At 37.8% G+C, this 27947-nt stretch overlaps 1 protein-coding gene across 2 annotated transcripts in view; it reads right to left on the bottom strand.

The window, feature by feature from the left end:
• The window catches only part of PDE1A (phosphodiesterase 1A), a 257318-nt gene that overhangs the window by 32357 nt on the left and 197014 nt on the right, over positions 1–27947 (bottom strand). For both annotated transcript variants that reach the window (XM_079783074.1, XM_079783075.1), the window contains exons 6-10: positions 23403–23469; positions 20308–20424; positions 18136–18276; positions 9415–9515; positions 3040–3165 (exon numbers count right to left, since the gene is read on the bottom strand). In XM_079783074.1, the coding sequence (XP_079639200.1) occupies positions 3040–3165; positions 9415–9515; positions 18136–18276; positions 20308–20424; positions 23403–23469 (552 nt within the window). The remainder of the gene's footprint in view (positions 1–3039; positions 3166–9414; positions 9516–18135; positions 18277–20307; positions 20425–23402; positions 23470–27947) is intronic.

The raw sequence follows: 27947 nt of genomic DNA, 5'->3' as shown, positions 1-27947 counted from the left end.
ACTGATCACATTTATTTATTTTTAATGGATATAAGCACAAAAGAAGCTGCCTTTTTAATGTAAATGTGCTTATAAAAGCTATTATTTTAAACATTTAAGGATTTAGGAAATTGCCAACAGAGTGACCTGTGAATGATGCTGTTTAACATCATCCCCTTGGAGATGCTTGCTTCTCCCACTCCTGCAATCCTCCCCGGCTCATAAATCTTAAATGTTGTTTTTCTATCTGAAAGGATCCTAACCAATTTGAAAGAAAACCTATTCTAAATGCAGTATATACTATAATAAAATCACCACTATTTATATAGTATTTATTCAACCCAGCAGTGTTCTGGTTGATACATATATTTAATCTTTATAACAACCCGGTCAGGGAGGTATTATTATTTTCTACCACAAGAGATTGAATCCTCTGCCCAGTCACACACGTATAACATAGCAGAGATAAGATTCAACCCCAAGAGTTCCCACTCCCAAAGCTGGTGCTTGGACCACTCCACTGTGCCAACCTCCCATCTTAGAACCCCAGGAAAACCAAGACTCATTTACATGTCATGAGCTATCAGTACTACTGAAATTTTAACCAAGACACTGTAAATATGATGACAATGTCACAAACCTATACATGAATAACTCATTCTCACACTAAGTAGAAAGTTAAGTTGCCCAGCAAAGGCTTGCATCTTCCATAATTCATTGCTTGCTCAGTACAGATAAGTAAAATACAGAGTGGAGCAAATGAAGGTTTACAGTTTTGAGTGTGCAAAACACTGCTCCCCTGATGGCCTGCTAACTCTAAACTGCCCCCGCTCCCGCTATCCTGATCACCTCCAACTGACCCCCACTGATGGCCTGCTCACCCCCAACTGTTCCCCCTGCTGGTCTGCTTACTCCCAACGGCCCCTGCCGTCCCATCCTGGCCTGATCACCCCCTGCGTCCCAGCCCCTCCTTTTTTTAATTTTTTTTTTCAGCGCCTCCTTGAGCAGAGGCCAGGGCCGGCTGAAAGCAAGTATCTAGGATCTATTTATCTTCTATAATTGAAACTTTGTAGCCTTAAGTGGAGGCCAGGGCCAGCCAGGGTGGGCGGGAAGCTTGGCTTCCTCCATTGCCAGGGCAACCCAAACCTCCTGCTTGCTCCAGCTCTGTGGCTGGCCGCCATCTTGGTTTGGTTAATTTGCATACTCACTCCTGATTGGCTGGTGGGTGTGGCTTGGCGTAGCAGAGTGATGGTTAATTTGCATGTTTCTCTTTTATTAGTGTAGATTATTGGATTATTTTCCATACAAAAAATTGTAAGTAAGCTACCTGAAGATGGTCTGATCAAATTATTTGCTTTTAAAAACAATCACACATCAGAGGTTCTTGCTGAAAATTATGGACTGTCCACTTAAAAATAGTTCTTTCTCTCTTATTGTCTTTGATGCTCTTGCTCCCTGTGGTCTTTTGCTCCATGAACTGCACTTGCCTTTCTCTCTCCATAGCCATGTGGTCTTAGAAGCCACACAAAGGATGCTGGACTGGACTGTGCTTTAATATGGAGTGGAGACTCGGGCAGTGGCCTTATTCTTGCCCTGCTGATGAGAAGACTGGGCTTTTTCCATGGCGGGATGGAAGGAAATGGACATTGTAAACCCAGGGGTTTAATTCCACAGACATAAAAATTACTCATCCTCCTGTGTGAGTCTCAGGAAATTCATTGCAACATCACAAGAACTCCACTTCCACAGGTAACCGATGGGGATACTGAGGGCACCCCACTAATACTTCTACCTTTGCCCTTCTATTCTCCAGGTAGCCCAGCAGTGGTCACTTTTAAGTCTTTTTATAATTAGATCCTGGCCTTCCTAGGCTGGAAACCCTCATGGGCTATTGTTTCCTGCAGAATAAACTAGGTTCCCAAAACAAAATGCCTCCTCCCTGCTCACCTTACCCACTCCCCGCCCTCCCCGTCCCCTCCCCCCGCCCCATCTTATAGCTGTTTCTAAGTTGCAAAAGTAGGCTTGAAAAACCAGGAACTTCAATGCTTGGAAAAGTAACCATGGTAAATTAGGGCTGTTTTAAACCCAAACGTGACCTTTTGTTAATTATTAATTAATTAACTTATTTATTTAAAGGCAGTTCTTGAGCCTAGGTCACTTCTTTTCTTTGGACACTTTTCTGTAACTTGATTTAAAGAGAAAAAAACAACAACACCTTAGATATTTGCATTTGAATGGAAAGCTTTACAACCCATTAACTGACTTTTAACCAAAAAAGCTTTTTCTTTTCTTTTCTTTCTTTTTTTTTTTTTTTTTTTTTTTTTTTTTTTTTGTATAAGTAGGTTCTACTGAATATTAGGGACCTACTTACACTAAAAAATTCTATGTTTATCTGAAATTCACATTTAAACTGGATGTCCTTTATTTTTATTTGCTAAACCTGGCAATCCTAGGGGATGAGGATGACCAAGATTAAGAAGAGAGAAGAAAAAGTCTGCTGAGTACAGGGGTGCACCTTGCTGTTTTTCCCTCCAAGGCCACACGTATCACCATTCCATGCTTTTTTTTAATTTTATTTTATTTTTATAAGCAGACAAATGCTTTGGAGAAACATGTAAGATTTACTGCACCTGGGCCATTTTAGTATATTTGTTATGTTTTCCCCCGAATAGTGAATTCTTAAAAATAAAGCTGAATTCCACATATAGAAAGTAATATATGAAGGAATTAGCATGACACTAAAATTTTGAACTTAGGTAGGACCACATTCCAGAGAGTATGTAACTATGAATCTTAGTCTTTGTTTTATGGTGTGCCATCTCCTGGACTGGCTCCAATGCATATAGACATTGAATTGGCCTGGAAATAATTCATCTCCACTGAACAGAGCTTGGCTCCTGAACAAAGTATTCCAGGTACTCATCTCAGTGTCAGCCAATCAAGGGGAATTGTTTATTGTCTGAGTAAGGAATTAACTTTCATCTGTTTTCCTCATCTTAAGTCACATAATTTAACTTTTTCCTGTAATTAAATTTCCTCTAGGTTTCCTCTTAAACTCACCTCCAGTCATCTTTGGATAAATTTATCAAGACATTCATTTCCTCTTCTTGCATAAGTCGATAAGCTGCACTCACATGGTGATTTTCAAGGACGGATCGGTCATTATACAAAATGGCAACATCTGACCTAAGAATGACAAAGAAAATGCCTACTAGAGGATTTCTCTAGACTTCATGAGTGACTAATAAAAATACTCAAGTCACAAGACATCTCATCAATTAAAGCCCTATAATCAAACATCTAAATTTATGGAAGTCTTAGTTCCCTTTTAAAAAAACTATGACAATTTTTTTAAAAATAAACTTTATTTTTAGCAATTTTAAGTCCACAGCAAAATGAAGCAGAAGATACAGGGATCTGCCATATACTCTCTGTCCCACATATGCATAACCTAATCCATTACCAACATTCCCCACCAGAGTGCTGCATTTGTTATAACTGACGAATCTACAATGGCTCATCATTGTTACCCAGAGTCCATAGTTTTATATTAGGGTCCACTCTTGATATTGTACATTTTATGGGTTTGGATAAATATATTATCACGTGTATCTGTATACTTTTTGTTTCTGTGTGTGTGTGTGTATGTGTATGTGTGTGTGTTATTGAATTAGTTAGGACTTCCAGTATGATGTTGAAAAGCAGCAATGATAGGGGAAATCTTTGCCTTGTTCCTGATCTTAGTGGGAAAGCTTCAAGTTCCTCACTATTAAGCATGACATGAGCTATAGGTTGTTTTGTATTTATTCTTTGTCAAGTGGATGAACTTCCTCCCTATTCCCAGTTTATTGAGCATTCTTATCATGAGTGGGTGTTGAGTTTTGTTAAATCCTTTTCCTCATCTATTGACATGGTCATGTGACTATTCTCTTTTAGCCTATTGATATGATAGATTACCTTAATTAATTTTCAAATATTGAACTTGGGATAAACCCCACTTGATCTTGGTACTAAACAACATAGTTTAAATTTATAGCTTCTCCCTTCTATTTGAAATCCAGATACCTGTGAGATAATCTAGATATGCTGAGAAGAGAAAAAAATTACCTAACATTCTCATTCACACAGTGAATAAATCAGCCTCTTTGTACTCCTTCCAGATAGTTGATTACCACCCCTATCCTCTGGAACTGAAATTACTTTGGGCAGAGGGCAGAGGGGAATGATGAAAATAATTTGGTCTATTTATGATTCTAATTTTTCTTCCTTATAATGTTATGATTCAATTTAAACATTATATTCCCTAGCATTAAATTAAACTAGCAAAACCATTTTTTACACAAACTTAAAACGTATGTTTTATCACCAATTTATAATGGACATTATATTTCTAAGTGATGAATTGATCAAGGGAAACCTTTTATTTCTCAACTGTCTGTATTTCATATCATTTGACCATCAAATAAGCCCCTTCAAGTTGCATTGTTAAATGTAGCATTCCAGCACAGAGAGTAAAACATCCCAAGCATTCCCATCTCCATATAACGGAGCCCATGCTTCTTCTTCCTTATCCTCTTAGGTTGCCAAATCATTTTCAAGGTGTGAGATGGAAGCAGAGCCACTGGGTTCAATGTTATTAAAACGGAACTCCTATAAGTTCCTATAAGTTGGCAAGTTGGAGGTAGGCAGCAAAAAATAACAAAAGGCAAGTCAAAGTGAAACCTTTAGAAATGTCACTACAATGTTTTCCCAACACCAGGCTCCTCTCACTTCTCCTCCCTCCTGTTAGATAAATACTCTGTCCGCACTAAAATTGCCTCCTTAAGACTTACTGCTTTAGGCTTTTCAGTGAGTAGAGCCTAGGAGGTTATCATCTTATACTCACCCTATCACTGAATGGTTACGAGTAGGCAAAGACAAACAAAACAAAGAACTAAAGAAACCTGGCTCTTCTTGCAAGCAACCTAATTGAGACAAACCAAGCTTTATTATTACTCCCACACAGGGGAAATGACCTATTGGGCAGTAGAATACTTACCCCCCCTTTTGTTTCTAGAGCTTTATAAAAGTAGAATAACACCGAGTTAGCTAATAGTACATACCTCCTAAGTACATTTTCTTTTAATAATTTCAGCTATGGCCTAAAAATTACTAGCCAATAGTCATAGCTCAGTACAAAGAAAACTGAACTAGCAAAGCACACATGTAATCCCTACTTAAGAGAGAATTAAATAGATCTTGTCCAAGTATCTCCAGAAGTTTGCCGAGGTCATGGTGTGGTAGGCAGTTAGACAGACATGAGCAGAGCAAGGACGATGGGCCAGGGACAGAAAGTCACCAGGGTGGAAACTGGGTGCCTAGCCATGGACAACTGTAGGGAGGGACCTCATCCCTGGGTGACCTTTCCTGTCCTAGCATATCGCTGGTCATGTGGTTTAGACCCTCTGACCTTTCCTCTCTAGAGATAACATCTAGACCTCAGCTGTAGTTCAGCTCCAGGCCCAGAAAAGCAGCAACACCAGATAAGCAACATCACCAAGACTAACTTCAGGACCAGCTACATCGCATAATGACCCCTACCCTGGCGTCAACCAATCAGTGGAGAACCGGACCCTTAAGGACACACCTGGAAAGCTGCTGAATGTTCTATTGAGATCTTTCCTTGGGACCTCACCTGTAATATCCACCCTTAAAACTCTTAGGAAAGAGGACCCGGAGCATTCTCCCTCCTGGCAGCATGCCCATGCCTTTCTCTCCCCCAACCCCCGCCACTCCCCAATGCATTACCATGACGACCTTCCTCACTCCCAAGCTCCAAGGGTCCTTTTGTGCCTCTATAACTTATTTCCTAAGCCCATTTCTTCTATGAATTACTTCTTCTACCTCTGTGATTTCCTAAATAAAGGTTCTCTTTGAGTTTGAGTCGTAGCTCTGAATTCTCTCCTAGGCAGAACTCAAGAAGTGAGGTTTCTGAAGCCAGGTCCGGTCTGACCCCCACAGTCTAACACCTGGTGCTGTTCTCAAAGCTGCCAGCAATGGGAAAACTATAATGTGCAATCAAATATCATTTACATGGCCTCCAATCTACTCACGGCAGTTTTGCCAGGGTTATGAAAAGACATTTAATAACCCTCTTTTTACCTTTCATCAACAAGAAAATATAGGTTTTTGAACTAGATTTAATTGTAGCAAAGTATGTATAATTTTGTCTTATAAATAGAGCAGGATGCTGTGAACACAGAATAGTCTTAATGTTTGAGGTGGTCTTTGCTAAGAAAAGAACAAGACTTTAAGCAACATCAAGTAATCATGGTAACATGTAGCTCAGCATTTACTTTTTACAAGGAAGAAATTATTTTCATTTATTTACACTTGTAAGGATTTCATGAATTATGTATATATTAAACTTAAAACTAGCCTTGCACTGTTTTTAAAATTATTTTTCAATAATTTTGCCTGATGCAATAATGTAAGACTTACTTTTCCTTAGACAAAATGTGAAGGTGATAGTGAGAATTTTAAAAAGCATGTTATTTGGTTGCATTTTGGTCACTACAACATTTTGTTCATAGAATTTTCAACTTCTTATAAAATTAACCCATTAAATAATTGATCCTAGTGGATAATTTTTAAGAAAATAGTAAAATACTACAACTTTCCCCCTTTTATAGTTTTTAATATAAAAACAGAAAATAAAGGCTTCCTCCTCCTCTTTCTCTCCCTTCTTTTTTCCGCCTCACTCTCCTTCTCTGTAGTCCAAAGTACAAGGGAATTAGGACTCTTCCTTCAGTTGTAAGTGAATGGTCAAATGAGAAGGCTAGAAGCATCTAACACTGCTACTGGAGAAGGCCAGTCCATTGCCTTTCCTTTTCAGAGTAGAAAGAGCAAGAAGTATTCATGGAGACCAAATCACTTGCTCCCTTCCCCAACTCCCCAAACTATTGTCCGATGCAGGACACAGCTCCATAATGAGCTGTCTTCAATTAAAATCCCACTCACTGTGAGATTTAGTGGATGTAGAACAGCCTTTGATAAGCAAAAATGATAACTGCATATGCTGCCTTTCCTTTGCTGTTTAACACAAATAGAAACAAACAACTGCCTACACTCTGCAAACATTCCCTGCCGCATCCGTTTCCACGTCTCCCCCTTCCCTTCATGCTCTGTCAATCTGGGGATAGACAGAATACCTTCCCCAATATTTTCATTGTTTGAATTTCAACTCTTTTTCTGTTTCCGTCAAGGGGCCATGATTTCTAAGTCCATCCATTTCAGGCTATAAAGTTCTGGGACCATCATCTGTCTGACTCTGGCCCTGGGAGCAGAGTTGTGTAAGTAGCCTGGTTTGAGAGTGAGTGTCCCTCTCAGCTTCTCAATTGGGCTACTGCCATCAGCTGACTGTGTGCATATAAATAGGTCATTTCACCTCTTCAGATCTTTGCATTTTCATCTAAGATTGTGAGGTCTCGACCAGGTGATCCATAATGTGGATCTCAGCCACTTTGGGGCCCCTTGAAGTTCTAAAGTGTCTAATATTTCTTAAAATGTTTCTATGCTCTCCACATCAAAACAGTAACTTTCTATAACTGGAAAATCAGTTGTTAGAAATTATTATAAAACAAATGAAAGACCACATAAAACCTGCACACAAATGTTTATAGCAGCTTTATTCATAAATGCCAAGATTTGGAAGCAACGAAGATATCCTTCAATAGGTGAATAAGTAAATAAACTCTGGTACATCCAGACAATGGAATATTATTCAGCAACGAAAACAAATGAGCTGTCTAGTCATAAAAATACATATAGGAGCCTTAAGTGCATATTGCTACGTGAAAGAGGACAGTCTGAAAAGGCTTCCTATTGCATGGCTTCAACTATATGACATTTTGGAAAAGGCAACACTATAGGGACATTAACAAGATCAGTAGTTACCATGAGTAAAAGGGGAGGGAAGCAGGGGAGAATTAAAATGTGAAGCAAGGGGACAATTAGGGCAGTGAAACTGTCGTGTGTGTGGCTATATGGTGGTTACATGGCATTATACATTTGTAATAGTCATGCAATGCATAACACAAAAAAGTAAATCCTAATGCACACTATGGACAGTTTAGTTACTAATGATATCTCAACAATGGCTCATCAATTGTGACAAATGTAGCACAGCTGTGCAAGATGTTAACAACAGGGGATACTGTGGGTTGAGGGAGGGAGCATATGGGAACTCTGTGCTTCCAGTTCAATTTTTCTGTAAGCCTAAATATGCTCTATGAAATAAATTCCATTAATTAAAAAAAATGAACAAATAAAAAAATAGGTTTATCTTTCCTCAACAAGAATAGAGAGTTTTATAGTAGTTCCAAAACCACATCTATCTTTCAACTTATGTCTCCATCTTAAGCATATCTGACTAGTGAAAGACAGAAATTTCAGGATTGTATGCATATAAAGTGAGTTGGATCCTGATGGGTCTTCAACCAAATTCTGCCTCCCAGAAAGGGAGATCTCTGTGCAACCAAAAAAAAAAAAAATGTAGAGCACCTTCCTATTATGGACTGACTTACATTCCCCCAAAATTTACATGTTGAAGTTCTAACCCCCCAGACTATGACTGAATTTGGAGATAAGGCCTTTAAAGTGATAACTGAGATCAAATGAGGTCATAAGAGTGAGGGCCTAATCTACTAACACTGGTCTTCTTATAAAAGAGACACCAGGGATGCTCCAACACAAACAAATGACCATGTGGGGACATAGCAAGAGGTGGCCATCTGCAAACCACATAGAGAGGCCTCAGAAGAAATAAAACCTGCTGTCTCTTTGATCTTGGACAGCTAGTCTCCAGAAATGTGAGAAACTTTCTGTTACTTAAACCACCCAATCTGTGGCATTTTGGAATGGCAGCCCTGACAGACTAATATACTTCCACTCTGGTATTTTGAATCTAGTAATTGGCATTGTCACCATTCGTTTTAAAATCACATTTTCCAACTATTTTAAATTTAACACTGTGCTCACCTGGAAGTTAGATTCCTTTGCTTTTTAGATTTGTTTTTCAGAAGCGCTGTGTTATTACTTTCAAATACATAATAACACCAAACTGATGCCTTAGACTACAAGTTGCAAGGTTTGTCTCAATAAATAAGTGTCTGACTCATGTGACACTTCAAAGTGTAAACTCTGGGCAGAGAAAAATTATATTACACATCTTTAGGTTCTTTAAATTGCTGACTATGCCACAAAATATGTTCAAAGTTCTTGATAAATGATATCTGATTGATTGAAGTGTTTAAACCTTAAGACATTTTGCTAAAATTTATTAAACCTATTCTTATTAGATATCTTCATTATTTTTAAATCCTCTTAAAATAAGTCATATGCAGAAAAATACATTTCAAGTTTTAACTTAGAAAATTTAATACTATTTTAGCTTACCTTGTCTGAATATGAAAGTTGTTTGTGGTTCCTGTATGCTCATAGTCATGAATGGCAGCGGCAAAGACCATTGCTAAAATTTCCAGTTCAGTGAGCCAGTGCTAGTAAATTAAGAAAGATTCCAATAGACTTAGAGAGCAGAGACCATGTTGTCATTACACAAAAAAGATTTCCAGGGCACCCAGTATAATTAATCACATGATTGTTCTATTGATTTTAAGTACAGTTTTCTTTCTATTTCACCTCCATTAATTGTGCATAATAATAAATTCTTCATGAGGTCAAAGATTATTTCATGTCTTCTAAGTTCAAAATCCACACATTATAATTTTCCTTGCTAATCGGGGAAAAAAGTAATTTTTTATTATTTAAATGGTTAAACCCTGGCTGGATTTTGAATTCATAGCCTTACCAATTCGGGTTCTCATGAGATCAATTACAGGTAAGTGAATTTTAACATACAGCTCATATATCAGTAAAATGTCTCTGACCTCAACTTTTGTAGAAGACCTTACAATGAGAAAATTTTCCATTAGAGAAACAAACTTAGTTTTTATATTTAAAGACTTAGAGGCGTTTCCAAGGATTTACCAAATTTACTCTTCATAGCACATATATTCTATGACTGCGCGATTAAACTTAATAACGATTAAAAACTAATGCTTTCACGTAAGCTCCAGACCACCTGTTTCATATACATTGACCTTTTTGTTATCAATTGGACGGTTTACCAAAATTTCACTACATACTAGTATAAATCCATTTAGATAATTCAATAGCTTATCACTCACATTTTGTATAACACTCTTACTGCTCTAATATAACCACAGGTGACTACTTAAATTAAAAATAAATATAATTCAACAAAATTAAGTTTCATTTCGTTGTCACAGTAGCCACGTTTCAGCTGCTCAATAGTAGCATGTGGCAGGTGGTTGCCCTACAGAACAGTGCAGATACCAAGTGTTTTCGTCATCACAGAAAGTCCTGTTGGACAACACTGCAGTTCGGTGGTAGGAACGGAGGATCCACAATGACAGAAAGCTTGGTCTTAGTGGTCTTATTCCATGCACTTGAAATAAAGACCTTGCACAAAGCAACAGAAAAATATAACGTAAACTACATGAATACTTGAATAACGGTCACAGTATAACGGTGCCATAGGAGGGCAGATAGAATGTCTATTTTGTGGCAGTGGATTTTTGGACTTAGGATGGACAAAGATTGGCAGCTGAATGCAAGGTTGGGAACAGAGAGATTCTAAATAAAAAGAGCAAATGTTGAATGACACTGTAGAAGTCTATATGAAAAGTGAAGTCCTCGTAGTACAGTTGTGTTGTAGAGTCAAGGGAAATAAGATTAAAAATAGTGCAGAGCATGGGAAAGAGTTGATAGATTGTGCTTAGTGCTGATGAATTTGAATTTAGTATAAAAGGCAAGAGGAAGCCACTGTAGGTCCATGAGGCCACAAATGAAGGAGGTGACAACTGTGGTGTTTCATAGTTACCAAAGGCATGTTCTTATTAATATTTGCTCCTTTCATGTAAGCTAGAGTGGCATGTGGCATGTAGTAGCAACTTAATTTTTGTCTGTTGAATTGAATTGGACCAGTGTTGCATTTTGAGGAAGTAGTAAAGAGTAGTTGGTGAAGATATGAAATCAGACAATCCTGGCTTTAAATCTTTGCTAATCCTTAGACAAATAAGTTCTTTTCCCTTCCAGCCACAGTTCCCATGAAAATAGAATTAGTGATCATCCCCCCCCCCCCCCGTGACTTTAAAAGAAGTTTATAGTCCATGTCTGACCTGTGCCTACTGCAAGTCTTGCCATATCATAAAATACAGAATAAGTGGCATTCTACTAAGCTTATTACCTTAAATACACTGTTTTAGTCATTCAATCTGGAAAATAATAGTGAGCTAACGTATCTTTAGTGACTGCAATTCAAGAATAACTGCCTCACACATGGATGACTGAAGCAGAAATTATTTTCAGAATCAAAAGGAGTTGATTTAACTAACTGCTCTGTGTTTACAGGTGCATTTAATTGTGAGCCATTAAAAGAAAGAAAATGACCTTATTAAAGGCCTGTATTACAGGCTGAACTGGGACTGAGCCTCCAATATCCCCAGTGAGAATGTGGAATTAAGCACCATGAAATGAATAGGAATTGAAATTAAACCAGTTTTTGTACTCGCAGAAGTACCCATTGTTTAATAAAACCCATTGTTTTATTAAAGGGAACTGTTCCTGGAAAAAGAAATAACACATTTTCTTAAATATTTCTTATTTATATTTAAGATTTACATATTTAACTGTGACTTTTTTAAAAAGCAATATCCAATATTTACTATAATAATATAGACTATGAAGCTAAAATTGTAAAAGAGTAAATAGAAAATAGATGTTAATCATAGATTATCTCATAAGTATGTAACATTATCTTCCTAGCTGTCAAAATTGACTATACATGTGTTTCTTGTTTTTAGTCTCATTAATCTCTGCCTCTCATTAGTAGTATTTCCTCCATGAATCCTCTTATGTATTGCCACACTATAATCTTACTAATAAAGTTTACGTTATAAGGTAATTTAGGAAGAGAGAAACATCCAGCTTTATTATTTAATTAAAATACATCTATTTTGTATTAGCAAAAGTAGAATTTTGAGCTTATTTTTAGCTTCTTAGTTGTGGATTCACTTTATACTGGTATCAAATGAGAATTCTAACTCAGAAAATGAATGCTTAAAATTATGGGTTTTGTAAATGATTCATGAGGACAAAGCCAGAGAAAATGAGGCTGCATCATATCACTCTTCCCAACTGGAATGGTGGTCAGTACATAACCTAGGTTCTCCTGATTCCTGATGAGTAATGAGCAATACAAGACTGTGCTGCATCCACACCGCCAGTTGCATTTTGCCTGGAGGAATGCTCAAGTGGCCTTGCTCCAAAATGAGAAGTCCTCAAATTATGTTACAGGGAGATATGAATGCCATTAATAGCATGCGCAATGATGCCAGAAGGGAAGAGAAAGGAACTAATGTTAACTGAATTTTTAATCAGAAGGTGTCATTTAATTTTTATAACCATCCTACAGACCATTTAGTAGGTAAATATATTTATCCCTATTTGGCAGATAACAAAGCTGAATCCTAAACTTCCCAAGATCACCTAGTTCTCAAGTGGAAGAGCAGGGATTCAAATCAAAATCTGTCTAATTCCCATTTCTGTTCCTTCCACAAATTACAATATTTCTTCTATGAATGACAACAGCATTCATTACTCAAGGGAGGCAATATGCTGAATAAATTCTTCTAAAGTTTCAAAAGCAGAAGTTCTAGACAATTTAACCAGATGTATTGATGACTAAAAGTTAATAGAGCTTTGATTTAAGATGCATGATGTTAATTTTCTAACTGAATTATTCCAAGAGAGAGAGAGAGGGGGAGGGAGGGAGGGAGGGAGGGAGGGAGGGAGGGAGGGAGGGAGGGAGGGGGAGAGAGAGAGAGAGAGAGAGAGAGAGAGAGAGAGAGAGAGAGAGAACACGTATGTCTAGGGCTGGGAGAATTTCACATCAGAAAATCACATTTACCTATTAATTCCTGCTGTGACCAAAGACCATAATTAACAACTCTCTTATCATAAATTATAGGGCTGAGCACTTTTTTTCTCTATGCCTTTGAATAGACTGAGATAATTTGCTATAATTTACCCAGTATAGCAAGCGAGTATAAAATAATAATAATAATCCTATATAATAAAAGCCTAATATGCTAAGTGTTTGACCATTTGACCAGTCACTATGATGTGCACTGACCATCAGGGGGCAGGCCCTCTGACCGGTAGGTTAGCTTGCTGCTGATCAGGACTGGGCAAGATGGGCTGGATACACCCTGAAGTCCTTCCGCTGTCCCACCCCGGCCCCGATTGTGCACCGGTGGGGTCCCTCAGCCTGGCCTGCACCCTCTCACACTCCCGGACCACTTGAGGGATGTCGGAGAGCCAGTTTCGGCCCGATCCCCACAGGCCAGGCCAAGGGACCCCACCAGTGCACGAATCAATAATAATAATAATAATAATAATAATAATAATAATAAATTAATGATTTTTACTAATATTAGTGTATTGCTAATAGCTATTATATTTCAGCTAGGTTAGGTGCTTTACACATATGATCTCATTGACTCCTCATTGTCATACTACAAGGTGCTCAGTATTAACTGCACTTTAGTGACAGGGGAACCAAAGCAGAGAGCAAACCAGCCAGGATCACGGACCAGTGTTTCAGGCCCCTGTCTGACGGCCTCAAAAGCCTACGCTCTTTCCAGTCTTCCAAACAGTGCTGTCTGGGAAGCCATTTCTGAGGTCAGAATTTCCATAGGGTTTGTAGAATGGAAACATCATGGCAAGTTTTCCTGTAGATTGCTTGGAGAAAAATGAGTAATTTCAATGTGTGGGAGGCTATTTCTGGGTGTAGTACGTGGACCACAGTTTCCAAAGGAAATACATTTCAAGTCGCCTCCTTTTCTTCTGCTCTTAGTGTCACCGAGAACACGGCCAGCAGCCATCAAAGGCAGGCGTTCCGCTGCCCACACCCCTGACTTCACAGTCAGAGACATTGGGAGGAGGCGTGGCAGCCCTCAGGGAAGCATTCGCTCTTCAGCAAATGGACTGAGCTGCGCACACCACGGTCCCCGTGGCTCAGGGCTGCAAATGAACCAAAGGGCCAAAGAGAGCGGGAGGCAGAGGATGTACTGGCATCGGCTCTCCTCTGCACTGCCCACTCCCAGGGTGCCCACATGACATTAACAAACCGAAGGACAATCACGGTCCCGTTCCGGCAATGGTCCCCTGAACACTTGGCGAGTGCCAGGCTGCAGTCGTCAGCTGACAGTGCCGGGCTGCGCCTGGAGGGCTCCTTAATGGCTCACTGATAAGACCATCTGAAACAGCGGCACATCCACCAAAACACTGAGGTGATACTTTCTTTGTTTGTTTTAAAAAGCCAACACATTTATATGGATGGAAATTGACATTCACCTATCATTACATTTTTCATCTAAAGAAAAGCCTTTTAAAATAACTTTCCAAAAACGGTCAAGCTGGCAGTGTCACCTAGTTTTGACAAAATAGTCAATAAATTTATAAATTTATTTTGCCTTTCCTTTCACCATCCACCATAACATTTCTCCTTACTCCCTCTAGTTTAAATGTACTTTCCGGATCCAGGACAACACTGACTTTGGTCATTATTTTTTTTTGTAATGACCCAAGTAAGGGATAAGCAAAGAACCCAGTAATATTTTTTTGCTAAAGGATGAGTAAAATCATAAACAAGTTTTCAAAACTTGCTAGGGGGAAGTTATATTTACAATTAGTAAGTCACTGTCCTCTCAAAAAGTGGCTGTGTCATCTTTACTAACTTGAACTCCGTAGGAGCTGTGTTGGGCGGGGCCAGATGTCCTCAGCCTTCCAGAGAAGCCGGAATGGCTTGTGTAACCTGGAAGGAATCTTCCTTGCAAGTCTGAGGATACAGTCACACTGTGTATTTGAATTTCTCTATTTCCCCACTAATACAACATTCCTCAGCTCTTCAACCCCACCTTCAGTACCTCTGTCCTGAAGCTGAAATAGGACACTGTTTTTTTAGCTCCCTTTACATTTGTGACCAAAAAAAGGACTTAGCAGAATCATATTTTTAAAATTCTGATTATATTCCCCCAGCTTAAATAGCATACATCTTTGCATTATACTTCAAAATTAAGATATTTTATCATACCAAAGTAGGCATTACTTTCTATTCTATCTTGTTCTGAGGAAGCTCAATTAGTTCAGTTTTCATTAAAGAGTAAATCTTAAATATTCAATTTTTCAGTTAACTTTCTCAAAGCCACAGAATTCAGAAAAAAAGAAAATGCCAAATACTTGAAATGCATGCCACCTCACTATCAGTTTCAAGAGCAAGGCCTTAGAAAGGAAAAATTAAGCAGCTCTAACCAAGAAGATGTCAAAGCAATTTCTGCGAGTGCAGCAGCTTTGACAGCTGTCAGGGGCACTTTGCTTATCACATTAATTGCCATGCACATCAGACCAGGTGAAAGCAAAGAGTTCAAGAAACAGCCATGACCATGAAGCCTTTGAAATTAAAAGAGCTTTAAAAGAATATCTGTGTGTGTGAGTATGTTTGTGTGTATGCACATGCACACATGCTAAAAAGACAAACAGGAATAAAGAAGGTTACACAGACTACTTTGAAAAAACTTACACTATTTTAAAGTTATATCTTTGAATGTTTGAGTTTCTACTTATTATTGGTAACCTGTTTCTTCCCTTTAAATGTCAATCATACTCCTGGAATGATTGGTAACTCAACCAAGGACCACGTCCCACCATGACTACATTTGATCTAGCCCAATGGGCACAATTACACTTTAATTCAGTGATGCTCCCATATATAACTTAAATCAGGAAAACACAAAGTATGAGGTTGACATAGTTCAGCCTAGAACGTCACAAGAGGCTCATGCCACTGTATCAATGAAGGCTTTTGAGATTTCTACCTCCCTCCAAATAGAACTCAATTCCCAATCAGGTTATATATATTACTTTGTAATCCTATATAATAAAAGGCTAATATGCAAATAGACAGAACAGTGGAACAACCGAACAACTGGTCGCTAGACATGCACTGACCACCAGGGGACGTGTGCAGAACATGGCGGGCGTTGGATGCAGCAGGATGGCGGAGCAGGTGAGCGGAGGCACCAGACCAAGGCAGGACGCTGGTTGCTGTCATTGGGGCGAGCCTCTGGTGGTTACTGAAAATTCTTTGCTCCCGCACACCATGGTCCTGCCTGGCACTTGCACCTGCTGCTGGCGCCGGCCCTGCTGGCACCCGCCGCTGGCACCAGAGCCGCTGTTCACACCCGCTGCCAGTGCCTGGCGCCGTAAGTGGGTGCGAGCAGTGGCTGCCAGCCCTGATCGCCCCTAAGGGCTTCTCCACCTCCCCCTGCTCCTGAGGGGTGATTGGGGCAGCAGCCGCCACTCGCACTTGCTGCTAGTGCCAGCCCCAATGGCTCAGTGCCGTCAGCACATGGGAGCGGCAGCGGCGGGAGTGGGGCTGCGGGCAGACAGGGGACCTGGGGCTGTGGCAGGAGGGGCTGGGCAGAGGCACAGAGGATGGGCCAAGACCCGGCCCTCTGCCTACCGCAGCCTTGTGGCCCATAGTTCCTTTCAAGGTGCACAAATTCATGCACTGGCCCCTAGTCTTGTCATAAAATGCATATTTCTATTGAATTGCTGGTGAGTTTCCAAGAAAATTCTTTATTAAGAGCCCAGCTGAGCTCCCAGACATAAGTCATTATCAACAGCCAGCTATGTGAGTGAACCATCATGGATGTCTTGCCCAGTAATGTCCTCACATGTCCAGTCATAGTTGCCAGCTGATTGAAATCACAGGAGAGATAATCACAAGTGATAGCCTTCTAGTTGGGACCCTTCTAACCACAGACCCTTGAGATGTATTAATAAATTATTGTTTTAAGCCACTAAATTTGGAGCAATCTGTTATGGAGCAACAGATAATTGGAACATGGGGCAGGAGTGGTATCTGAGCCCAAGGCATTGGTAGATTTGCAGCATTTTGGAGGCAAAGAAAGATGGAGAAGAAGAGACAATTTTTTAGTCATCACACGAGACACTATTGGATGAACGATAGCAAATGAATATGTGTATCAAACAACACCCTATAGTTTCTTGAGTGAAAATGAAATAATAATGAAAATTTTCTGTATACAATAAACTTGGAGAATGATGTAACTGTTGTATGTTTTTAAGATCTCCAGGCCAACCTACTGTGTGTGGTTCTAGAGGTTCTGCATGGCACCAAGTTAGGAACAGTCTCTGGTGTAGAAAGATGAGCATTGAAGTTCTCTAGGCCTCCAAAGAGAACTAGTTACATAGATCTGAGTGCCAGTGACCCTTTCCAATAGAAATGGTGCAACTTCTGAATTCTAAAGAGGTAGACAATGCATATCCTGAGGTTTGGTAGAACATTCTCCTTACATGCTTTCTGACACTGCTTCAGCCTCGGTTGATGCACATGGAATCAAGAAGGTACTAAGATTTGGGGATTTCACATGGCCCTACACCCCTTTGAACCCACCTCAATTTGGAACCTTCAGAAGAGCTGCTTCTCTCTTTTCACCTGGGAGTCAGCCTAAACTCGGAGACATTATAGAAACTGTAGGCAAACTCCCGGTTCCTATCATCCACTCCTTTGTCCCAAATTTTGCATTGCTGAGTCATTTACTTACTTATCCATTGATTCATTCAGATGCAAAGAAGAGGAAGGAGAATTTGGAAAAATTCACATGAATAACTTCCCAAATACTCATTAGGATTTGATTGTGATTAGCAATGTATGTGGAAGAGAAAAGGCTGCTGAGGCCGTTTAGAAGAACACGATGATATCAGGGAAGAGCACTATCACTAACTTTTATTCCAAAGACCTTTTCTTTAGATCATTGTTTTTATTACTTTGGGAAATGAATTTACAAATAAAAATGTTCAATAGTCCAAATTTTGGAAAACTCAGTATATTTTCAATTTGCCTCTGGGTATCTTTTTTTTTTTCACTAAGTTAAAATATTTTTTGAAAAATGTATGTTATGGATTATTCATTAAACCAACAAACTTCAGTTACTAAGCCGTTCTTACCATGATACCTGTATGAAGCATTATGCAATGCACAGTTTGAGTGACATCAGCTGCGTGGATCAGATTGTGATAAGGATTTTTGTACTTGCTGTAACCAACTTCTAAAGCTTCTGCAAAGGCAATTAGGCAAGAAACAGGAATCTGTAGAAAGTAATAATTATGATTATATTTTACCAAAAGAGCAGCTCTAAATCACATGAACACAACAATTTAGGGAGAGGACACATTAGTGAGTTAGATTCTTGAAGTTCAAATGTGGACTATTCTGAAAAACTACTCCCATCAACCTGTTGGCTTTCAATCCTGAGAAGGATTGTAACCCCCCAAGTGTTTAACTAAGGTAGGTGAAATAACAGTCTTACCACACTGTTGTCTTTAAAGGTTTGTATCTTCCAGAGTCAAGTCAGAAGGCTAGTTCTTAAAAGGGTAGAATTCACCTATTTGAACTGGTGAAGTCTAGTTTTTCCATCTGTAATACTGTCTCAACATAATTAGCTAGTTTATTAACATTAATAATAGAAAAGGAGCAAAGGGGAGGCCAGATATTACAAACATGGTCATCTGGGCAGCATCACTAGGATGCTACAGCTCCACACCCCACGGAATCAGAGCATTGTCCCTCCAAGGGGATTAACACCCTTCCCTTCCCCTCCTGGGGGAGATAGGGCATGAGCAGTAAAGTTGGGTTGCCAGAGGAGAGGTACTTGCTTATCAGTCTAACCTGGGGAAAAGATAATTAGCTAGAGCTACTGCATAGTGTGAAATCTTGAAGGGTTAATTGGTTAAACTCCCAGTTATATTCCCCAGAAAAAGAATTCTCTCTCTCTTGCTTTGTTCCTGCTCCCTTGCACTCTCTTGCTCCTTGACCTGCACTCACCCGCCATGTGGCCTTCAACAGCTGCATTGGCCATGTGGACCCCACACGCCAATGGACTGCAGCTGAGAACACAAGCTAAGCTAGCCAGATGCTAAACTGGACTGTGCTTTCATATGGAGTGGAGCCTCTGGGCAGTGGCTTTAATCCCAGCTCCATTGAAGCCAAGATTGGACTTTATCCATGGCAAGACAGAGGAAGATGGGATCTTGGAAGGGAACCCCCTTAATTTTATATCATCAATAAAGCTTTCCACAATACCTCAACCTCCCATAGGGGCCTCAGAAAATTCCTTTTCCCATGGCACCCCAAGAACTCCACTTCCACCAGTACCAGGTGGGTACACAAGAGCACCCAATCGATGGCAAAATAAGACATTAAAATAAATGTCCTCCCAGCACCTTCCAGCTCTAAAAATGGCATGATTCCATAAGTAATGATGAAAGGTACAGCCGCAGAATGCTCAGAAATCTGGATCAAACCTGCTGTTTAAATGGCTCTAAATCAGTGGTCCTCAACCTTTCTAATGCCGCGACCCTTTAATACAGTTCCTCACGTTGTGGTGACCCCCAACCATAAAATTATTTTTCGTTGCTACTTCATAACTGTAATTTTGCTACTGTTAATGAATCGTAATGTAAATATCTGTGTTTTCCGATGGTCTTAGGCGACCCTTGTAGAGCCTAAGACCATCGGAAAACACAGATATTTACCGATGGTCTTAGGCGACCCTGTAGAGCCTCAGACCATCGGAAAACACAGATATTTACATTACGATTCATTAACAGTAGCAAAATTACAGTTATGAAGTAGCAACGAAAATAATTTTATGGTTGGGGGTCACCACAACGTGAGGAACTGTATTAAAGGGTCGCGGCATTAGAAAGGTTGAGAACCACTGCTCTAAATGAAGTACTAAATTAGAAGCCCTTTCGTTTTAGTTGAGGAAAGGCTGACAATAAAGGTTTTTTTCTGTGCCTCAGGAACACAGAAGATCATATTTCTTTAAAACACAGCTTTCACTCTCTACATGGCTGCCTATGAGTAATTCTGGAGGATGTTGGTATGTCATTAGAATGAGATTATAATGGATTCATGATATCCAAGTGGATATATGGTTATGTCAGTGAGTAGGGGAGGATGGCTATCTCAGGTGATGAACTCCTCCCCCAGCTCTGTGACCTGTCAACTAGAAACAATGTCCAGTGCACTGGTTAAATGACTCAACGTTCTGCATTTTCATTGTTATTCAAATAACTAATTCTAAGAGCATTTCCCTTTTATTCCATGCTTCTCACCTTGAAACGGTTGATAAGATCATATCTGGTAAACAGTTCATAAATCATAAACTTCAGGCTATGTTCTCCACTTGCTTCATTTAAGGCAAATACGTCAAAAGACCATTTATCAACTTCCTGTAGAAAAAAGGAGTAAATACTTCAGGTGGCAAATTCATACAGTTTTGTTTCTTTCTATGAAAAATTATAGGAAAGATCAGGCATTATACATCCAGCTAGCCAGACTTCAAACCAGCACATTAGACTATATTTTTACCAGTGTCTGATATGACAGGACCACTTAGTGTCTATGGTTCACAAAAGTGCGGACATAAGGCTTAATGTAGGGGTAAGACTGTCTCCTTAACCCCAAGGTAATCAAAAGGTGCAATAACACTGGTAACACTTTAATACTTCTCTGATCCTAAACCTTGCTCCAAATTTATGCCCAAAATAATTTCCCCAGAGTGGGCCTCATCTTGCAGGTTATGTAGGTGATGTTAATTGAGGGGTAAAGGGAAGACAGCACAAATTTCTCTTTCCCACCCACCTACCTGCTACATTGCTTGAAATTCCACCATAGGATTTAGCAATTTGGTTTAAATCTTTGATATTTTTATATCTTCTTTTCAAATGCAAGTATATACTACCTTACTATTTTCCTCCAGGGAAAGATGGGAAGATAAAGGAAGTGGGTCTTTTGATTGAGGAGGAGGATGGTAATTTTGGCATTTCAGGCAATTCCCTCAGGAAGGAAGAGGTCAGGCTTCTGGGAAAGAGGTATTCTAGGAAAGCGCCTCTTGCTGCTGCATGGTTTTGCTTAAGGTAATTCTAGGGCAAAAACTTGAAAGGGCCTTGTAGCCGGTGATATCAGTCCCATACATCCTTAGGGAAGTTTCAATGTAAAGTTTGAGCTCCAGCAACAAAGCTCACACTTTAAATCACTGAAATTAAGAAACCTAAAGAAATGCAGCAGTCAGTTCTAATGATTTTCAGAAACTATTAGTCAAGAAGGTCTGATTACATACACTGCAGGTTCAATATTAGTAAGTAAGCGGACAACCTTAAATCTATGCATCAGTTTTGAATTTGAGCAAGCGATGTTTAGAGCTTCACTCACCCAACACATTTTATGGAGGCCAACTGTATGCTGCACGTCACATGCTGAAACTAATCTAAAACATCTGATAAAAAGCATTCTAACAGTCTCTTTTTATACTTATTTCTTTTGAAAAATAGCAATAACTTCAAATGGTCATTTGAATCACTTGGAAAGACCCAATGAAATATTTACTGAACTGCTTGTGTACCTTTGTTAAATTCATTGCATTTGGCCCTAATTTGATCCCTAAACACTTGCTTTATCTGTTTGTCAGTTGCAAGTCTCTAAAAGTTCTATTAGAAGGCATTTTACCATCAGTCAAGCTCAAAGGAGGCCAACAAATCTTTTATCAAATTCCAAAGCCAACACAGAAGAATTAGTTCAGACTGTTACAAGGCTGCTGTTTACAGTTCCCATTAGGGGTTTCCCACTGGGTAAAAGGTTAGTTCTCCATTTCTTGGGGATTTTCATCAACAATGAAGGTTACCTTTGTAAACTAATGCAGATGCTTGGCTTTTACTTGTCAGATTGAGAACAAAGAAAATAAGGAGGTATCTCAGGAAATAATAATTATTTAAGTAAAAATATTCTTTATTAGTTCTTCCCTCAACCTGTTAGTTCATACGTTTTTTTGTATTTTAGAAAAACATTTACATTCTCTCATACTTAAATATTTTGTTATTTAGTTTCTAAGCACAGGTTCTTAAATAATATACTTTCTCATAGTTGAGGAAATAAAAATCTCTCAAAAGCTGGGTAATTAATATCCTATAATGTGACATTTCAGCTATACAATAATTGCTATATCAGATTTAGAAACATAAAGATAAAAAAAAGCATCTAAGAAAAACAAGCTATCTTGCCGAAACCGGTTTGGCTCAGTGGATAGAGCGTCGGCCTGCGGACTCAAGGGTCCCAGGTTCGATTCCGGTCAAGGGCATGTACCTTGGTTGCGGGCACATCCCCAGTAGGGGGTGTGCAAGAGGCAGCTGATCGATGTTTCTCTCTCATCGATGTTTCTAACTCTCTTTCCCTCTCTCTTCCTCTCTGTAAAAAATCAATAAAATATATTTTAAAAAAAAGAAAAACAAGCTATCTTGTTAAATTAATAAGATTAAAATATAATATGTAGCAAAGAAAAAACAAATGCAAGGGGATACATAAAAGGAAATCAAAGGACAAAAGAAAGCAACATAAATTTAAGCTAGTAAAGTAGTTTAATGCATCTTTTAACTTCTTGGTTAGTACATAAAACCACCTTAAGACTTAGAGAAGACAAAGTTGAAATTCTTCCACCCAAATTAAGTGATAGAAAAAATAAGGAATGTTGAATTATGAGCTTTCAAATGCTTCTGTAGAAATAATGGCTAGGAACAGCGCGCACACACACACACACACACACACACACTAGAGACAAGTAAATGAGCCAAAACCTTGCCTCTTCAGAGTTTTGACACATTAGCATTTCTAACACATTAAGTATTTTAATACTGCAATTGGGTCTCAGACTAGGGCAGCCATAGGAAAAGAAGAGACAAGAAAGACAGATATTTTTTTTTGTTTTCTTTCTTAATTTTCTTACTTTTTATAAATTTCTTCAGACCTAAAATTCTGGACAACTTTATTCCATATAAGTTTTTGACTGAAACATCTTTTTATAATGCATTCAACTTTTCTATAACATATACAAAACCAAATATGTATATTTGGACAAGTCCTGGTGCTGTCAAAATTGAATTCAAGATCCATGTAAATAAAGCATAGTAAAAAGATCACACATGTGTGCTCACACATGCATATGCATTGATATAGTTTGTTAGTGAAAATCAATCCTCAATTAAGTCTAAAATGAGTCACAATTTGGAACACGTGACATTTTGTAAAATGGTTAAAATATTTTTTACATACCAATACGTAAGCTGCAACAAAGACCTATTTTCATTTCCTCTGACAATTTTAAGAAGATTTAAAAACATAACTATTTGGAAAACTAAAATAATTGAAATTATTTCACCTTTAATGTTACTATCACAGCTTCTGGATATGCCAAACCAACCATGTGATAGGACTTTCTGTACATCCTAAAAAAGAAAAATAAGTATGTATATATACATATGTATCATTTACTCAATATAAATATAAGGGGAAAGATTACTTTTAACTAGTTCACCTTTTGTCATTAGTTACAGGCTGCCTTTATGACAACAATGAAATAACTATAGTCACCCTTTATTAAGCTCTACAATGTGACAGATGCTAATACTATTTTGTTTACTTACAACCATAATCTGAAATCCTATTGATTTTAGTTCCCAGGTAAAGATACCTTTGCCTTAACTTCATCTTATTAAAAGGGACTGTCTTTGGGATATGCAACAACAACACTTTCTAGCATGTCACCATATCACTGACAACAGAATATTCTTGTTTTATGTCCATTTTGTACCAAAAGTTTCAGTGTGGAGGTTGAATGTCATTAAAATAGCTCATAGATTTTTTTTCTACAAAATGGAAATTATAGAATGGAATGTGTAGAATCATAAAAATCTGCACAGTTTTCTTTTTTTTATGTTTAGAATATCGGCGGAAACAATATTGACAAAAATTGTTTAAGGTTGTTCAAATTGTCATTTAAGAAAAATTATCCAGAAAGAACAAAGTTATTTCTATTTTTATAATAGTATAAGTGATAAAAATATTTGTATTAATCAGTAATTTGTTGGATTTTCCACCTTTCATTGGGCAACCGAGATGTCCATCAAAAACCAAATTAGACAAAACCATAATTTAATAATTATATTATTAATTTATATTAGGGTTCAATATAAGAAAAAGTAATTTGAAAAATATTCTGCATCTTCTATTAAAACCACTATGCAAAATATCAATCTTTTTATTTAATTTATACTATACCAAAAAACCTTAAGACATATTACCCATTTTCTATGTAAAAGCTATCTTTTTTAAAAGGTCATAAAAGCCATGCTTTCCTTTTAAATCTTGACTTCTTGAATATCAGAATTAAAATATTGTTTATATTTACATCTACCCTAGTCTTTCTTGATAAAGCACCCTCCATTTTATGACAGAGATGTTACTTTATTTTCCAGTTATGTTTATTGTAAATGACTTTAAGTAATTTTTGAATGTAAGTGATCAGCTATAATAAAAATATTATCTGTATACTCTATTTTGTTGGGAGATTTCAGAATAGTTTATAAATAAAATACCTATACTAATTGCTCCATTAAGCAGAGATAATTATTCAAATCTTGCAGGGCAAGGAAACTACTAACTACACTACAAAAGAGCCAGAAAATAATTATTGTCAATAATGATATTTATTAGAGCTTTTTTCCTAAGGAAACAAATAGTTTTTCTAGTCATTATTACTAAAAAAAAAAAAAAAAAAAAAAAAAAAGTTAAAGTACAGGAGAAATGAAAGGGTTATAGACCAGGAAAAAAAAGGTCAATATAAAAATCAATAGGAATAAGAAGTTTTACAAATTAAGTAATATTAAAACAGTTTGACCTAATGGCATAAAAGGTAGCATGATGTAGCAAAGAGAAAACATGCCTTGAATAGCTTGTTAGCCACTCACTAGCTGTGTGTCTTTGGGAAACTATTTAGTGTCACTCATCTGTAAAATGAGAATAACTAGAAGATTTCTTTGAAGCGTACATACTATAAATGCCTAGCATAATATAATAAGTACTCGATATAAGAAAGTCATCATCATTATTAATATTATTATTCTCATTACTCTGCAGCAAATACCCTTGATTCCAATGCTTAATGTTCTTTAGGGCTTCCTGGGCTCAGTGGGAACTCTGGTGCTATTAAGTTTCTTAGACTTACAATAGGTTAAGAAATAAATATCAGTATATATTCTCATGATATGGAATGTAAAGGAAGACAAAAATGAAGATTCCCCCTCCAAATTGATAGAGAAAATTTCCCATTATCATTTCCTAACCCTATAATTGAAAATAGAATGTTGAGATAAAAAATTAGAAATAGGAAAGTGAGATAACTCATCCTGGAATCAGAATGAGTGTGGGAGAGATTAATGCAGTTGCCTCACACTTGAGTAAGTAGTTTATATATTGCAACTTGCTGAAAAAGAATAATGAATTTCCTGGGCTCTTACAAGTGACAAAAGTCCAGCTGGAAATATAGTGGGTTATTTTTGAAAGTTTTGACTATAGTTACAAAATATAACTCAAAACTTAAAACACAACTATTTATGCCAGACACTGCTAGGCACCAGATTTTTTAGTGGCGGATAAGAAAAATATAGTTGCTACTTTAATGAGATTTAGTCAGTGGTGGAGAGGAAAATGAATAAGAAACGATATGTAATTACAGCAGTAAGTGCTATGAGGTAAACCACCGGTTGGGGTAGAGAAAGTCATGAACAGTACACAGAGTGGTCTGGAAAGATAAAAGGGCCGGTTAAAATGGTAAAGAGGGTGGGGAAATCATTTCTGAAAGAGGAAATGTCAGGATTAAGGGCCTCAAAGAAGAAAGCAGTTTAGGGATGCTCATGGAGTTGAAACCAGACTGGTATAGATACTCAGTCAAGCAGGTAAAAAAGGATGGGCGTGGGGGGTGGGGCCAGGGGGGTGGGGGTGGGTGGGGGGTGGGGGGTGGGGGGTACACTGCTAATCCTGCAAAGCCATCACACAAAAGTTCTCTAATACCAAGTGAAAAGGAAAACCAACAGGTAATATTAAGCTTAAGAGGGACAGGAACTAGTTTCTATCTTAAAACAGCACAGTAAGATGGCTTATTCGGAGAAGGCAAGTGAGGAAGAGGGGAGCCCAGTTCAGAAGCTGTTGCCATACTTCTTTTCTGATGGCAGGTAACGAAGGCTCACGTCGGAGATGCGGGAGTGGAGATGAGAAAGGGAGCAGACTCAGGGTACACGTGGGTAAGTGAATTGCCAGGACTTGCGGAGATAATGAATTTTGGGGAAGATGCTTGAGAGAAGACTCAAGAAGACTTTCTAACTTTCAAGACCAAAGATGATTATTTTTGAAAACTCAAGATAAGCATATCCCACTATTTTTATGCATTTACTAATGGGAATTCAAGGGTAATAAAAAAGATTTTATTTCCAAATGATTGTAGCACATTGCTTTCTTCAAGACTGCTTACTAATTTAGTGATCTTAAGTACATTTTGATATTTCCAAAGGCTATTAAATTAAATATTTTGAGTAGCACAAAAAAATTTAGCATGTCAATATATTTTATAGAATTCTTCTTATCTTCTACTGAATGGAAATGGAAATGTATTTGATTTACGTTCACAGTATTTTTCTTAAAAAAGACAAAATACACATTGCTTCAGTAAATCAAAATATAGTCTCTGTGATTCTCTCACTGACTTTCTGAACTACTATTTATTTTGAATTTGATGTTATGAAAAAAATAACTATCACACACTTGCCTAAGTTGTCTTAAAACGAGGAATATTGTTATAGAAATTCTTTCTCTCCAGCCCTGTCTCCCAGTTTCAGATTCTGGACCCACCAAGCAGGGTTGGGACCAGTTTATGTACAAAGGATGTGGGGGGGGGGGGAGGAAGGGGGGTGTTACCTCACCAGACTAACCAAATTGCTTATTATGATGATTCTTTTATCAAAGCCAATTAGATATGATTATACATATTCAAAATAATTTGAGTAGTCACTGAGTGGTTTTTATTTTGGGTAACACAGGCACAAGCCAAGATCCTAGAAACTTTATGTGCGTGGCTATATTTTTTAAGTCACATTGAATACTTCCTTTTTTAAAAATCATTTTTCAATTACAGTTTATATTCAGTATTATTTTGTATTAGTTTCAGGTGACACGTTGAATATTCTTTACAATGCTTTCTCATTTTCATGTTTTAGAAGCCCAAGTCTATTTCCCATTCTTCCCTTAACAGAAGAAAATTAAAGCTTATACTGTTCATTAGAGGTAATGGCTAGAGATGTCAGAAGATTTAAAATGATATGATTTCCCTTAAATTTAATTTTAAGTACATTGACAAATTTCTCTGTTCCTCAGTTTTATTTGTCTCAAAACTGTTAAAATAATCTTTTCATATAGAAATTAAAACAATGCAATTGTTTTTTATTCTAAAGAATTTCTAATAACTAGTTTTCAACATGGTTAGTTGTAACATGTTTATTTCAAGTCTTTTCATAGTTTTAGTGTTGAAACATCTTGTTTCCCAGACAGAAAAGTAAGTTGTACTTTTAAGGGCTAAAAGAATGTAACATTGGGTCATATTAACATGTATTCCACATGAAGAACTGGTGATTTGATTCAGTGCTTCTAGGAGCCATCAAGTATTTCTTGCTTCAGTGACAGAAATGTTTAAAAACAAAACACACACACATACACAATTCTTCCAAGGTGGACAGAACAGAATGGTTTTTTCTCTTTAGTGCAGAGAGAGACCTGCTTGGTTTTGGTATGTAGTGTAGAATTTATTGTATGAGGTGTTACAAATTATTCAGGTACAATTAGTTGTGTGGCATATGAATGTGTTATAATTGTTTTT

Source organism: Cnephaeus nilssonii, assembly GCF_951640355.1.
Source record: "Cnephaeus nilssonii genome assembly, chromosome: 10".
NCBI lineage: Eukaryota > Metazoa > Chordata > Mammalia > Chiroptera > Vespertilionidae > Cnephaeus > Cnephaeus nilssonii.
The sequence above is the reverse complement of the archived record's forward strand: the minus strand, read 5'-3'. Positions and strand labels throughout refer to the sequence as shown.